Source organism: Chiloscyllium plagiosum, unplaced genomic scaffold, assembly GCF_037043375.1.
Source record: "Chiloscyllium plagiosum isolate Xiang-an unplaced genomic scaffold, Cpla_swu_hap1 HiC_scaffold_43, whole genome shotgun sequence".
In the NCBI taxonomy this organism is placed as follows: Eukaryota; Metazoa; Chordata; class Chondrichthyes; order Orectolobiformes; family Hemiscylliidae; genus Chiloscyllium; species Chiloscyllium plagiosum.
This window is the reverse complement of record NW_028270181.1, coordinates 7,525,581-7,537,928: the sequence shown is the minus strand read 5'-3', so window position 1 is coordinate 7,537,928 and position 12,348 is coordinate 7,525,581. Positions and strand designations below refer to the sequence as shown.

Here is a 12,348-nt window from a genome sequence, read left to right as displayed (position 1 = left end):
TGGTGGAGGCTGTGGTAATATTACTAACCTAGTAATCCAGAACCCCAGGCTAATGCTTCGGTGAGTTGGTTTTAAATCCCAGCATGGCAGAGGGTGAGATTAAAAACCTGGTCCCTAATGATGACTACTATCAGTCATTGTAAAAATCCAGCTGGTTCATTAATGACTTTAAGTGGGGGGGTGGAAAAAGTCTGCCATCTGTACCTGTTCTAGCCCACACTTGATTTCCACAGAAATACACCTGACAATTAATTCTCCTCTGGATGGGCAATCAGTGCTGCCCTGAGCAGGGCCAGTCACATCCCATAAAAATATTGACTTCATTCCATACCAGCCACAGCCAGTCCCACTGCACATGTCACCTGTCCCAGCAACACCCTATCACATTGTGCAAAGTGTATGTACCCTTTCCCACTACACACAATGAAGTACACCTTCCGTCAGGGTACAGAGCCCCTTGGGGGATTAGGTATCCTGTGTCATTGTGCTGAACACCTGTGAGAGGTAAGTGATGTGTTCCCAGCCTTTGACAAGTCCCTCTCTCTAACTAGACCTGACTATGGGAGTAGGGGAGGGATGCTGGCTGCTATCTGCTTTGCTTGAATTCATAGGGAGCAGTGAATTACCCTCTGGGTGGTCAGTTGAGGTGACGACCTTTCACCCCTAATTACTGGCCAACGCCTCCGCACTGACCATCGACTGACCACCAATTACTCAAACTATTGGTGTGATTGTTAGGAGATTGACTTCACTGATTGGACTCTCCCCATCCTTGCTCAGGCTAAACGCCCTCGACCTGTAACATACCTGTTTCTGTTTGATGTCAGCTACAATGCAGTGGAAACTGGTTACCTGGCAATTGTCTGCAAAACGCTGCTGGAGAACCTGGACAGGTGAGGCACTCTGCATCCTGTTTCTGAAGGTATTTTCCAAATGAAGGAAACAAGTTGGTGTAAATCTGGGTCCATGGTCAAAATATTTTCTTACTGTAAAATGTAAAATTAATCATAATTTTTGTTTGGAGGGTGGGAAGGAGAGTGATGTTCTTGGGCAACAAACCCCACAGAGCCAGCAAGAACTCAAAACCTCAGGTTTGCCTTCGATTTGGGATCTTACTGTGTACAGAATGCCTGTCATACTTATCAGCATAGCAGCAGGCACTGCACTTGATGCGAACACTGGAGGAGTCCCTTGGATATGCCCCTGGGATCTCTATTCTCACACGGTCCACTCAGTCAGGTCAGCAGGACCTCCACTGTCTGCCTGAACTGATGGACAGTGCCTTAGACAAGGCAGCAGCCACGGCACTGGATCCTGAGGCTGTGACACACACTCAGCAACGAACAATGATAGGCACAATTTGACCGTCATCGTCCATTCAGCCTGATCCGTACAACTGTAAACCGTCACGTCCATCGTAGAGCTACCACTCTACATTCCAATGCTCAGTGCTGTTATCGCTAGACTCTTAATCCAGAGACCTGGAGTCCAGGGTTCCAGCTTATTGTTGGGATAATGAGATTTGAATTGAAGGGGGACAAATGTTTAGAATGAATTTTGTTTAATGTTGACTGTTATCAAATGTCATAAAACCCCATCTGGTTCACTAATGCCCTTTAGGTAAAGAAACTGCTGTCCTGACCTGCTCTGGCCTACATGTGACGCCAGACCCACAGCAATGTGATTGACTTTTAATACCTTCTGGACAATTAGGAATGGATAATAAGTGCCTGTCACAGTTTTATAAACTTCTATAAAGTCACTCCTCCGCCTCTGACACTCCAGAGAAACAGCCCCAGCCTATTCAGTCTCTATATAGCTCAAACCCTCCAACCCTAGAAACATCCTTCTAAATCTTTCCTGAACCCTTTCAACTTTCACAATAATTTTTCTGTAGCAGGGTGACCATAATTGAATGTAGTGTTCCAAAAGTGGTCTAACCAATCTGAACCCATGGCATCTCTCTGGGAAAGTCAGAAAAAAAAAAGAGTAAAAATCCCATCGTGGAGAAAATATCAGCAAAATTGGTCATTTGCAATCAGTCCATGAAACGAAAACTAATCCTTGCCCTGTGGCTCTAATTAATACTGAATGGAGCTCCATTTGTATCCTGGGATGGAGAGAGTTTGTGGAAGATGATTAAGTGGATGGTCATTTAAAGGAGAGGTTTGATGGATTACCTGGGGCTTTCCTGGTTCTGTGCACGTCCTCTCACATCATTAGACTGGATCTCCCTGCAGCCCAGTGGCAGTCAGATTACACTTAAAACAGGTTATCACAGGGACCAACCTTTATCCTGTCTCTGTTACCTAGGTTACCAGGTGATTCACGGACCCGGATTGGGTTCATTACATTTGACAACAACGTGAACTTCTACCAGTTGCACAGCAACCTGTCTCGACCCCGCATGATGGTTTTTACTGAGATTAATGGTAAGTTGTTAGTGCAATTGGAGAATTGGGGGGATAGGGGAATGGGTTGGTGTATATGGTGCCATAGTGGTAAAGTCTTGAGACTATTGATTCAGTGGCCTGTGTAGGTGGAGAGACATTGGCCAAGTGGTACTATTGCCTAGACTATTAGCCCATTGTTCCTCGTAGTGTTCTGGGTTTGAATCCTACCATGGCAGATTGTGAAGATTGAATTCAGTTTTAAAAAGATGGAATTAAGAAACGAACAATGACCACTGCTGATTGTCAGGAAAACCCCATCTGGTTCACTGATGCCCTTAGGGAGGGGAATCTGCCATCCTTACCTGGTCTGGCCTACATGTGACTCCAGACCCACAGCAATGTGGTTGATTCATAACTGCCCTCTAGGCAATGGTGGTGGGCAATAAATGCTGGCTAGCCAGTGATGCCCTCATCTACGAAAAAATATTTTAAAAAAAAAAGACATTCCAGAGTCTTATGTTCAAATCCCGCCACAGTAGATGGTGAAATTTAAATTCACTTAATAAAATCTTGAGCTGTCATGGTGGCCATTTGAGGAAAATCATTTTCACTCAGAGGGTGATGGGTGTCTGGAACTCACTGTCTGTAAGGGTGGGAGAAGCAGAAACCCTCAACATTGAAGAAGTATTTAGATGTACACTTGCGATGCCAAGGCTCGCAAGACTTAATGGCCAAGTGTTGGAAAATGGGATTAGAATAGTTAGAGGCTTTGATTGGTGTGGACCCAATGGGCTGAAGGGTCTTTGTCTGTTTTAGATTTCTGAATCAATGACAACAATCATCAATTGTTGTAAAAGTCCGTCTGGTTTGCCAATGGCCTTTAGGGAAAAACATCTGGCCTCCTTACCTGGTCTGGCTTATGTGTGACTCTAGACTCTCAGCAATGGGATTGAATCTTATCCACCCACACTGAATTCACGGGTGGTTAGGAAGGGATATTAGGAAGAGCTCTTGTGGTATAATGGTAGTGTCCTTACCTAGAAGGCCTGGGTTCAAATCCCACCTGCTCCAGAGGCGTGTCAAGTTAATTGAAAAATACCTTCACGGGCAATTAGGGTTGGACTGCAAGCACTGGCCTTGTCCACATCCTGTGAAAGAATATAAAAGGAGATTGACAAGCAGTTTGCTTTATTGCATTTAGCCTTATTTCTTAATAATGGACCAGCCTGGCTAAATAGAACCTATTCCCTTGTTGATGTTTAAGTATTACTCTCTATACACTGGATAACACTGAAAACCAATGCTCTAATAGGCAGGGATCTGCTGTCTTTGTCCTCCTCCAGATTGGAAGGTGCTGTTGAAGGAGCCTTAGTGAGCTGCTCTGTGTGTATGAGTAGCACAAACAGCTGCTGCACTTGGATCAAGAGGAAGCCATTATGTTTCTGATGCTGGATAGAGTTTGCAATGACTGAGCCTTTATAATGATTGCATGATGTTGGGCTTCTTTCAGATATCTTCACTCCAAATGAAGAAACATTGTTGGTGAATCTTCAACAAAGCCGACAGGTAATGTGAATCCCCTGCCAATAAAACTGCCGCAGTTCAGTAAAGTCTGAACCTTGCCCCTTCCTCCCCCTCAGTCAAGCCAAGGGCAACCTCGTCTGGTTACAAACCCCAGATGTGTTCCCTGTTTGTGAACAACACTGGGACTGGTCACACACTGGCTACAGGTAATGGATTGAAACAACGTACTTTTCAATAAAGATTAATGATGAGCTGTTTCTTTACCTCTTTATTGTGAATGCCCTAAACAATAAGGGAGAGATAGCGAAAAACCTGAGACCCGTCAATACATTCTCAATGGTCTTACCCTTATACATCCTTTGATAAATCATGAAAAGCCTGAATCACATTGTAGAGATGCTCAAAGATTGATATGACTCTGTTCCTTCACGGCTGTATATGTGAGTGTGACTCTCCCTGTTATATTTGCTCACTAATTCTCCACATTTCTACCACAGCTTGTTGTCGCTCTACTTGAGGAATTCCCGGTTGCGTTCAGAGACACTCAGAAGACATTGTGTGCATTTGGACCTGCACTGCAGGCTGCTCAGAAACTCCTGAAGTTCAGTGGTGGGCGCATGACTGTATTTCTCACCCAGTTACCCAATGAAGGCTGTGGGTCCTTGCAACCCCGGGAGGATCCTGGTGATAGTACACTGGTAGGTCAAGGTTCATCTCTGTGATCTGTTACATTAGGGGAGGAACCTTGCTGTTCAGAAAGTGATGGGCTCAAAAACTGTACAGAATTAGTGTGCAATAGAATGCTCCCCACTTGCCTGGATGAGTGCAGCTCTAAGAACACTCAAGAAGCTTAACACCAGACAAAGCAACCCATGGAAAATATTGAATCCTGATGAAGGGTTTATGCCCAAAACATCGATTCTCCTGCTCCTCAGATGCTGCCTGACCTGCTGTGCTTTTCTAGCACCACACTCCCGACTCTGATCTCCAGCATCTGCTTGGAGAACAACCAGTGTTGTCCCATTGTTTAAGAAAGATAGCAGGGATAATCCAGGAAACTACAGGCCTGTGAGCCTTGCATCAGTGGTCAGGAAGTTATTCATAAAGATTCTTCGGGACAAGATCTATATGCATTTAGAAACAAATGGACTTTTTAGTGATAGACAGCATGGTTTTGTGCAGGGGAGATAAGGCCTCGCGAACCTAACTGGAGTTTTTTGAGGAGATGACGAAGATAATTGAGGGACAAGCACTTGATGTTGTCTACATGGACTTCAGTAAAGCCTTTGACATGTTGTCCGCATGGACTTCAGTAAAGCCTTGTACCTCTCATGGTATAAAAGGTGAAGCCACATGGTATCAGGGTGAGCTGGCAAGATGGATACAGAACTGGCTTGGTCATAGGAGACAGAGGGTAGTGGTGGAAGGATGCTTTTCAGAATGAAGGGTTATGACCACAGGGATCAGTGCTGGGATCTCTGCTGTTTGTGATCTACATAAATGATTTGGAGGAAAATGTAGCTAGTCTAATTAGTAAGTTTGCAGATGATACAACGATTGGTAGAGTTGCAGGTAGTGAGGAGGATTGTCAGAGGATTCAACAGGATATCAATCAGTTGGAGACATTGGCAGAAAGATGATAGATGGAGTTTAATCCACACAATTATGTGGTGATGTATTTTGGAAGGTCAAGTACAGGTGGAAATTATATGGTGAATGGCAGAACCCTTCAGAGTATCTTGTAGAGAGGTCTTGGTGTGCAAGTCCACAGATCACTGAAGATGGCAGTACAGGTAGATAAGGGAGTAAACAGGTCTATGGCGTGCTTGGAGAAAGTGAGGACTGCAGATGCTGGAGGTCAGAGTCGAGAGTGTGTTGCTGGAAAAGCACAGCAGGTCAGGCAGCATCCGAGGAGCAGGAGAATCGACGTTTCGGGCATAAGCCCTTCCTCATCCTGATGTCCAAAACATTGATTCTCCTGCTCCATGGATGCTGCCTGACCTGCTTTGTTTTCCCAGCACAACACTCTTGACTATGGCATGCTTGCCTTTAGTGGAAGGGGCATTGAGTAACAGGACAGAAATGTTACACTGCAGCTTTGCAGAACTTCAGTTAGGCCACACTTAGTGTGGTGATCAGAACTATATTCTATCAGAAAGATGTGGATGCTTTGAAGACGGTACAAGAAAGGTTTGCCAGGAATTTGCCTGGTATGGGGGATTTTAGCTATGAGGGAAAGTTGGATAGATTGGGTTTGTTTTCACTGGAACGCAGGAGGTTGAGGGGTGACCTGATAGAAGTTTATAAGATTGTAAATGGCATGGGTAGAGTGGAAAATATGTGGCTTTTTCCCAGGGTGGAGGGGTCAATTACTAGGGGTCACAGGTTCAAGGTGTAGGGAGACGAAATTTAAAAGAGATGTGTGAGGCAAGAATTTCACACAGAGGGTGGTGAGTGCCTGGAACACGTTGCCAGAGGAGGTGGTGGAAGCAGACACAATAGCAGCATTCAAGAAGCACCTGGACAAATACACAAATAGGAAGGGAATAGAGGGATATAGATCCTGCAGGTGAAGACAGTTTTAGTATGGAAGGGGAAAATATGTCTGCACAGGCTTGGAGGGCCGAAGGGCCTCTTCTTGTGCTGTACTGTTCTTTGTTCAGCCCACTTGATTGGCACCACATCCACAAATATCCATTCTCTCCCCCACTGACGCTCAGTAGCAGCAGTGTGTACTATCTCCAAGATGTGCTGCAGAAAATCACCAAAGTTACTTAGCACCTTCCAAATCCATGACCGCTTCCATCTAGAAGGACAAGAGCAGCAGGTACATGGAACACCACCTTCAATTTCCCCTCCAAGCCACTCACCATCCTGACTTGGAAATATTTCGATGTTCCTTCAGTGTCAGTGGGTTAAAATCCTGGAACTCCCTCCCTGAGGGCATTGTGAGTCACACTACAGCACGTGGGCTGCAACGGTTCAAGAAGGCAGCTCACACCACCTCCTCATGGGCAACTAGGAACAGGCAATAAATACTGGTCAGCCAGTGATCCCCATATCCCATGGGTGAACAACGTATGCCCCTGGACCAGGTCAGTTGGTCTCATGGCTTATGAACCATTTCCCAACCTCCTCCTTTAACCCTATCAGTGTACTGGGGGATGGATTGTGGGTTCAAATGACACTATGATAACTGGTGGGAATTAACTTGCATTGATAAAATCTGAAATTGAAAGTATGACAATGAAACTATCCTTGATGCTGTAAAAACACATCTGGTTATTAATATCCTACAGGGAAAGGAATCTCCCTGGTGACTCATGTGACTCTCAGCCCACAGCAACTTGTTTGATTCTTAGCTGGCTGAGGAAGCCATTTAGTTGAAGGGCAATTAGGGAGGGACAATAAATGCCCATCAGTGCTCACATGCCATGAATGAATAAAATAAATCCTTTTATTCCTTTATCCCTCTGACATTTGTCATAAGATCCCCTTACACAAATCAATACTTTACCTCAACAACTATTTATGACAGTTAATGCCACATTATAGGTAGGTAGAGAGGCTCTTCCTGAATTCCTTCTGTACGTTATCGTTATGTTAAATTTATGATTCTTAGTTTTGCTCTCTGCCACAAATGAAAGCATGTTCTCCACACGAATACTGTCAAACTCCCTAATGATCTTAAACATCTTGATTAAGTCAGCCCTCAGCCTTTTCTTCCTGAGAGAACAGAGCTTCAGCTAATCCAATCTTTGTTGATATCTATTTTGTCTCCGCTCTGGTTCAATCCTTTCAAAGCCTTTTGCCTCCTCTCTGGGTGCCTCTGTGATGAAATCTTCATGTTAAAATTCCTTTATAAGAATTTCAGATTTGAAGGATTGTGGAAGGATTTATTTCTAGTTCCTCGGAGATACCTGGATTACTTTTTTTGAAAGTTAATGAATAGAACCATTGGAACTTCTTTTAACAAAGGATCTCTTGGAAAACACATGGTGCCTGATAATTACTGGTCGTGTCGGTTTGAACATTTTTTAATGGATAAGAGCTGACTGTTTTTACAAGTGGGACACTGTTGAAGGTGCAGTCTGATACCTGGAGTCCTGCTCATGCTGATCTTCTATGAAAAGCCTTTGATTATTTCCTGATTCATGGCAAAGGCAATGTATCCAGCAGCAATGTGTTCAGTTCAGTGACATCTGTCTATGTGCGGCAGATTGTCAGACACACAACTATCTGAACACCTTATTGCTTTCAAGAGCTAGAACTTATTGGCTAAAAGTATTTTTCTTTTACAAGTATGTCACTGCAGAGAAAAATTCCTTTTTCTTTTGCCTTCCTCCGCCTGGTAGATATGTGTATGTTTGTGAGTAAGTTGGGATATCAGGAGGGATAAATATTCACGTCCTCAAATTACAAACTGTTGTTAATCATCTTTAAATAAATTTTGTTTTATACTGAGCCAGGCACTTTGTGTTTATTAAGAAGTCTGGTTAATTTTTAAAAGTTAAATTGTGGGATGTGGGTGTCACTGGCTGGGCCAGCATTTATTGCCCGTCCCTAGTTGCCCTGAGAAAGTGGGGGTGAGCTGCCTTCTTGAACCACTGCAGATTACCTGCTGTGGGCTGACACACAATGCCATTAAGGGGGGAATTCCAGGATTTTGACCCAGCAACAGTGAAGGAATGCTGATATATTTCTAAGTCAGGATGCTTGGAGTGGCTTGGAGGGATCTTGTAGGTGGTGGTGTTCCTGTATATCTGCTGGCTTGTCCTTCTAGATGGAAGTGCTGATGGGTTTGGAAGGTGCTGTTTGAGAGTCTTTTTGAGGATGAATTTCTGCAGTATATCTTGTAGCCAATACACACTGCTGCTACTGAGTGTCAGTGGTGGAGGGAATGGGATGTTTGTGGCTGTGGTGCCAATCAAGCGGCCTGCTTTGTCCCAAATGGTATCAAGCTTCTTGAGTGTGGTTACTTTTATTCTAAGTCTGATGGAAATAAAACATATGATAAGGGTGGCAGAGTGGCTCAGTGGTTAACACTGCTGCCTCGCAGCGCTAAGGACCCGGGTTCGATTCCAGCCTCGGGCAACTGTCTGTGTAGAGTTTGCACATTCTCCCCGTGACTGCGTGGGTTTTCTCTGGGTGCTCCGGTTTCCTCCCACAATCCAAAGGTATGCAATTCAGGTGAATTGGCCACGCTAAATTGCCCCATAGTGATAGGTGCATGAGTAGGGGAATGGGTCTGGGTGGGCTATTCTTTGGAGGGTCAGTGTGGACTTGTTGGATTGAAGGGCCTGTTTCCGCTCTGTAGGGAAGCTAATCATATCGTGAACCGAATGAAATAATTAAATTAATGTAGTGACCTGTGGTGTAGAGAGACTGGAGAAGGACAGTGCACTCATTCTATCTTCATCAGAACATTTACAGGGTATATATCCCTCTCATGATACAAAGATCATTGTCAATGCAACAGCCCTCCAGTGCTGGTTTTGCCCTATAAACCTGTTCAATGGTGTTAGTTGTGAGATGTTAGTGTTGTTCCCTTTCTCACAGTGAACCTTCCAACCCTTGTTATTCCGAACCTGGAAATGCCTCCTCTCACAACCTTTCAAAGTCTGAATGTTCAGTATTAATTGAAAAACACAGAAAAAAAATCTTTGGGGTATGATTACAAAGCGCTCAAACTTAGTTGGCTTAATTCTCTTCATTTTTCTCTCCACAAGGGAGCTAAGCATCTTGGTCCAGCTACTGATTTCTATAAGGTGCTGTCAATGGAGTTCTGTGGCCAGCAGATAGGAGTGGACTTATTCTTGTTGAATCAGCAACACATTGACCTTGCTTCCTTAGGTGAGTGTTTGAGGTAATCGCAGCTTGAAGAACAAGCACAACAGCAACTTTTTGTGTCCATTTCACATCAAACATAATGGAATAGTCCAAGGTGCTTTACAAGTCACTCATTGGGTTACTTTTTTAAAGCACTTTACAGCAACAAAAAAGGCCATTTGGCTCTTTGTTGTCCAATCAGTTTTTTATTTAAAAATCATTCATTGGATGTGAGCATCACTGGCTGGTCCAGTATTTATTCTTAGTTGCTCTTGAGAAGACAGAGGTCATCTACCTTCTTGAACCACTGCAGTCCATTTTATGTAGGTAGACCCATAATGCTGGTTTGGAGGGACTTCCAGGATTTTGACCCAGCAACAGTGAAGGAACTATCCCTGTTCTGACTTAAAGCCCTGCACATTCTTCCACTTCAAGTACCAACCATTTGCTATTGAATCTGCTTTCACCAGCCTCTTAGACATAATCAGAAGATATTGTGGTAATTTATTCAGCATTTGGTTCAATTGACAAAATCCATTTAGTCTGAATAGCTTGAGCATATTAAAAGCGATGCAAGTGGTTGTTTGTGTGTTTAGAATATGGCAGTGATTTAGTTACATTGCAAAACACCGATGTGCAAAGTTTCAGAGACTTGTCCCCCTATCTGCTAAGAAAGAAGGAATAATTTGTGTTTACACATAGATTTTCATGACTTCAGGACGTTTCCAAGCGCTAATTAGGTATTCTTGAAGTACATGTCACTGTTGTAATGTTGGAGACATGGCAGTTAATAAGAACATCACAATCTCCTAGCAACAGCAATGGGAAAATGTCAAGTATTATCACTGAGTCTGGAGGTGTGCACTCCCTCTCTCCTTTGAGTCCCACAACTATACTAGAGTCAAAAAAGACTACAGCACAGAGTCTATGCTGGCCAAACCCAACACCCTTACTATTCTCATCCCATTTTCTATTACTTAGCATTGCCCGTGCACATCGAAATAGTTATAGAGTCGTACAGCACAGAAACAGACCCTTCAGCCCAACTCACCTTCATGAGAATTTCTGCCTAAACTTGTCACAACATAAATTTAAATGCTTTAACTAGTTACTGTTATGACCAGTTTTCTACTTGATTCATGTTGGGTTTTGAATAAATAGATCCCCCAGCTGGATTTCTTTCATAAATAACAAATTATGGCTCAGATGTAATGCTGATTAACACAGTTTGAAATATGATCATCTAAATATTTACCCTTCTGAAGAATCCAAGGCAAACACACACGTCAATTAAAGAAAAGAACTTTCTCACAGAGATTAATTCTGATTTAAAAAAAAAATTGGTCAATGGTTGTTAGTTCTTGACAGAAAATGCCATAATGGTGTGAAAAGGTTAAGCTGACTTTCCTGGCACATATAACCTTATGTCATTAAACATAGGCAGTTGTCATAGGGACCTTTCAATATAGTATATTCAGGAACTAGAGTCATAGAGATGTGCAGTGTGGAAACAGACCCTTCGGTCCAACCTGTCCATGCCGACCAGATATCCCAACCCAATCTAGTCCCACCTGCCAGCACCCGGCCCATATCCCTCCAAACCCTTCCTATTCATATACCCATCCAGATGCCTTTAAAATGTTGTAATTGTACCAGCCTCCACCACTTCCTCTGGCAGCTCATTCCATACACGTACCACCCTCTGCATGAAAAAGTTGCCCCTTAGGTCTCTTTTATATCTTTCCCCTCTCACCCTAAGCCTATGCCCTCGAGTTCTGGACTCCCCGACACCAAGGTAAAAATTTTGTCTATTTATCCTATCCATACCCCTCACGACTTTGTAAACCTCTATAAGGTCATCCCTCAGCTTCCAGGGAAAGCAACCCCAACCTGTTCAGCCTCTCCCTATAGCTCAAATCCTCCAAACCTGGCAACATCCTTGTAAATCTTTTCTGAACCCTTTCAGGTTTCACAACATCTTTCCAATAGGAAGGAGACCAGAATTGCACGCAATATTCCAACACTGGCCTAACCAATGTCCTGTATAGCTGCAACATGACCTTCCAACTCCTGTATTCAATACTCTGACCAATAAAGGAAAGCATACCAAATGCCTTCTTCGCTATCCTAGCTACCTGTGACTCTACTTTCAAGGAGCTGTGAATTGTCAGGAACTCAAGACTTTTCCAGAGAACAACTGCATCATTTTTTCAAATCTCACACAGGACTGTTCAATATGGTTTTATTGTAAAAGACAGGGGATTTGTTGTGTGTCATCGCAGATTCTGGACCAAATGTACTCCCAACAATATCCAAAACAATACCATAAACCCAGACATGTGATTTCCAGCAAATAAGTCCAAGCAATTGCAGGGAAGTGATGGTATAGTGGTAATGTTACTATTGTTAGGAGAAAGTGAGGACTGCAGATGCTGGAGGTCAGAGTTGAGAGTCTGGTGCTGGAAAAGCACAGCAGGTCAGGCAGCATCTGAGGAGCAGGAGAGTAGATACCCACAAATGAAACTGCATTTGAACATTATTTCAATGAGCCACCACACAGTACAGCACAGAGGAACTAAGCAGAGCAGAGGAAAATCACTGA

The 12,348-nt window shown here is 43.5% G+C and overlaps 1 protein-coding gene across 3 annotated transcripts in view; it reads left to right on the top strand.

Moving 5' to 3' along the window:
- The window catches only part of LOC122541921 (protein transport protein Sec24A-like), a 70,726-nt gene that overhangs the window by 29,994 nt on the left and 28,384 nt on the right, over nt 1-12,348 (top strand). For all 3 annotated transcript variants that reach the window (XM_087982663.1, XM_087982662.1, XM_087982664.1), the window contains 5 exons: nt 781-893; nt 2,314-2,432; nt 3,904-3,959; nt 4,415-4,615; nt 9,647-9,770. In XM_087982663.1, coding sequence (XP_087838789.1) covers nt 781-893; nt 2,314-2,432; nt 3,904-3,959; nt 4,415-4,615; nt 9,647-9,770 — 613 coding nt within the window. The remainder of the gene's footprint in view (nt 1-780; nt 894-2,313; nt 2,433-3,903; nt 3,960-4,414; nt 4,616-9,646; nt 9,771-12,348) is intronic.